Raw genomic sequence first — 2,715 nt, 5'->3', positions numbered from 1 at the left:
ATAAGATCCTACAAGTTCTGCTGATTCTCCCATCGAGTGGCAGGGCTCAAGTCATCATTAGGAGAGAGTTTTATTTTAAAAGTGTCATCTTAAACTGCAAGGATGTCCGTTAAACATCACAATTAAACATGCCAAAGGAGAAGCCATGTTGTCAAAATGCCCACTTAACCCACCCAAACATCTCAAACCCACCCTTTGCTGACCTTCTATAACCCCATTTTTTTAAGTGTTTTTTTCTTTTTTTTAAACAAGAGAAAGTAGACAGGTACATGTTGGTAAATGCTAACTGTCCATATTCACATAGAGACACAGTGTAATCTCTGAGCCCAATATACAGAGAAAGGAGGAAAAAAGCTAGAATTCTATGCACTACTACACAGGGGCCTAGCACCCTCCAGCTTCCAGCAGAGCTAAGGGAGCAGAAGGTTTTTCTTTTTTCCCACAGAGCACGGTGGTGTTGATTCCATAAAGTTTTTGTTTTTGTTGAGACAGGAAGGGACAAAAATGAATTTGGAACAAAAAGGGGTAGAGATTCTTTTCCCACTGTATTCTGCTCAAGGTATTTCCCCCCAAAATAAGCTGAGAACCATGGTATAAAGGGAGAGAAAAAGGAGACTTCAAAAAACAGGGCGAATGAGCACGAGAGGAGAAAAGAAAAAGAAAAAGGGAAAAAAAAAAGACGGCAACTTGCTCCCAGGGACTGAAGAAAATTAAAAAAGGAAGGTTGGAATCCATCAGTGTTCCATTAGTCATCCTCTCCTTCATCCTCCTCTCCTTCCGCCCCCCATCATCATCTTCATCTTCTTCACCTTCATCCTCATCTCCTTCTTCATCAATGTCTTCCAATCCTTCTTCTTCTTCATCGTCATCATCATCATCATCATCATCATCACCTTCATCCTCATCTCCTTCTTCATCAATGTCTTCCAATCCTTCTTCTTCTTCATCGTCATCATCATCATCATCATCATCACCTTCATCCTCATCTCCTTCTTCATCAATGTCTTCCAATCCTTCTTCTTCTTCATCGTCATCATCATCATCATCATCATCATCACCTTCATCCTCATCTCCTTCTTCATCAATGTCTTCCAATCCTTCATCATCATCATCATCATCATCATCCTCTTCTCCTTTCCCTTCTTCGCCATCCATATCGGGAACCAAGTAGTACTGTAATGGATTTGGCCAAATATCATCTTTGATGACCTCTCCTAACCCATCTGCACCTGCATCAGAATGGTCAGTCAACCAGGTGAAGAAGCTCTCTGGTTCCTCATGCTGCCTCTTCCTGCTGGCTTTATTCTGTGTTTGACTTGAACGTTTCGTCAAATCCTTTCCAGATTTCCATTTGATTTCAGTGGACTTTGAAGATGGATCACCACTCTCATTCAGATGAAATTCTTTGGAGAGAACTTTATTTTCGAAGTAAGGGTTTTCATCAAAATAAAAATCTATTCTGTAACCTGATTTAATATCTTCAAATTCTGTCACTTCAACTCTTGTCAAATAATGCAGCGCCTCTTCATCCTCCTCCCCAAGCAGTGCAGACACTTGTGGATGGTTGACAAATGTTGTTACCCAAAAATTGGGGATTTTGGCGATCAATTCCGACCTCTTCTGAAAAAATGGTTGGCGGAGTTTGTTATATTTCTGTTCTACTTTCAAAATCTCCTCACTGGCTTGTTCATTAAGTCTGTCTATTTCATTTTGTACTTCATCAATATGTTCAATTGCTTCTTGCTGTTCTTTTTCTCCTCTATGCAAGTGCTGGGATGTTGACGTCTGCCCTGGCTTGGGGGCAGGGGGCTGTCTCGGTTTCTTCATTTGAGGCGGGAGCGAAGACTGGCGTTTGGGGGCCATGCTGCGAGGAAACTCCAGGAAACCCGGAGAGAGGCACGTCTGGAAGCTCTGATTGCTCAAACCTAAAATTTTTAAGTGGTTTCATGACAGTTGCAAAAACTGGACTGACTCAATGAATTTATTCTTCAGAGGATCCTGGGCAGTTAGAATTCCAGGTTGCTATTTACAAAACCAAGAGTTAATTAACTCCCTTCTTGTATCTTATAGAGCTGCCACTGCTACATGCCCATGGAGAAAATGCTGGATTCATGACTGAATGAACTGAACATTTTGAAATCAATGGTAATCTGTATTTCAACTCCCACCCCAAATTTCAGAAGGTGGCAAGGTCTGACACTTTCCCCATCTAGAGGCAGGTAACATGGAAAATAATGCCTCGTTTCCCTTTCCCCTCTCAGTACATCTCCAACCTGTGCCCCAAACTCTGGCTAACACACCTCTTGAATTAATGTGGAGAGAGTTTCCCAAGATCAACACTGACATCTTTCATCAAAGCCTTAATTCAAGGCTAACTGGTATTTTAAGGTAACAGAACCAGCTGTGCACACAACATGTTTGCCTGAGACACCTCTGCAAGATCCAGGCTTCTTAATATAATCATTCAGGCATGAACGAATCCAGCAGCTCCCTGGAATTTCAGACCAGATAAAGGCAGGCAGGCAGCTACCCCTAGGAGCTTTGCATTCCACATTGAGTCCAGCTGCCTTGACCCCCTGGGAATTTCTTTCTCTGTAATTCCAAGTATTTGGACCAAGCAGCTCCATCCTCAGAAATTTGACAGTTCAATTAATATTGTCATACCCAGATAAATGGGACTATAAAACATCCATGTGTCATGATAATATGGTCTAT

General features: G+C 41.8%; 1 protein-coding gene across 1 annotated transcript; it reads right to left on the bottom strand.

The window, feature by feature from the left end:
• Window positions 1-957: 957 nt before the first annotated feature.
• Window positions 958-1,878, bottom strand: LOC116574953 (protein SET-like; the record flags this gene model as incomplete). The annotated part of the gene is made up of 1 exon (XM_032316003.1): window positions 958-1,878. A coding segment is annotated over exon 1 (906 nt), but the record flags the coding sequence as incomplete, so codon positions are not given.
• Between the last annotated feature and the right edge of the window lie 837 nt (window positions 1,879-2,715).

Source organism: Mustela erminea, chromosome 16 (genome assembly GCF_009829155.1).
Source record: "Mustela erminea isolate mMusErm1 chromosome 16, mMusErm1.Pri, whole genome shotgun sequence".
Taxonomy (NCBI): domain Eukaryota; kingdom Metazoa; phylum Chordata; class Mammalia; order Carnivora; family Mustelidae; genus Mustela; species Mustela erminea.
This window is presented reverse-complemented; position numbering and strand designations above follow the sequence as displayed.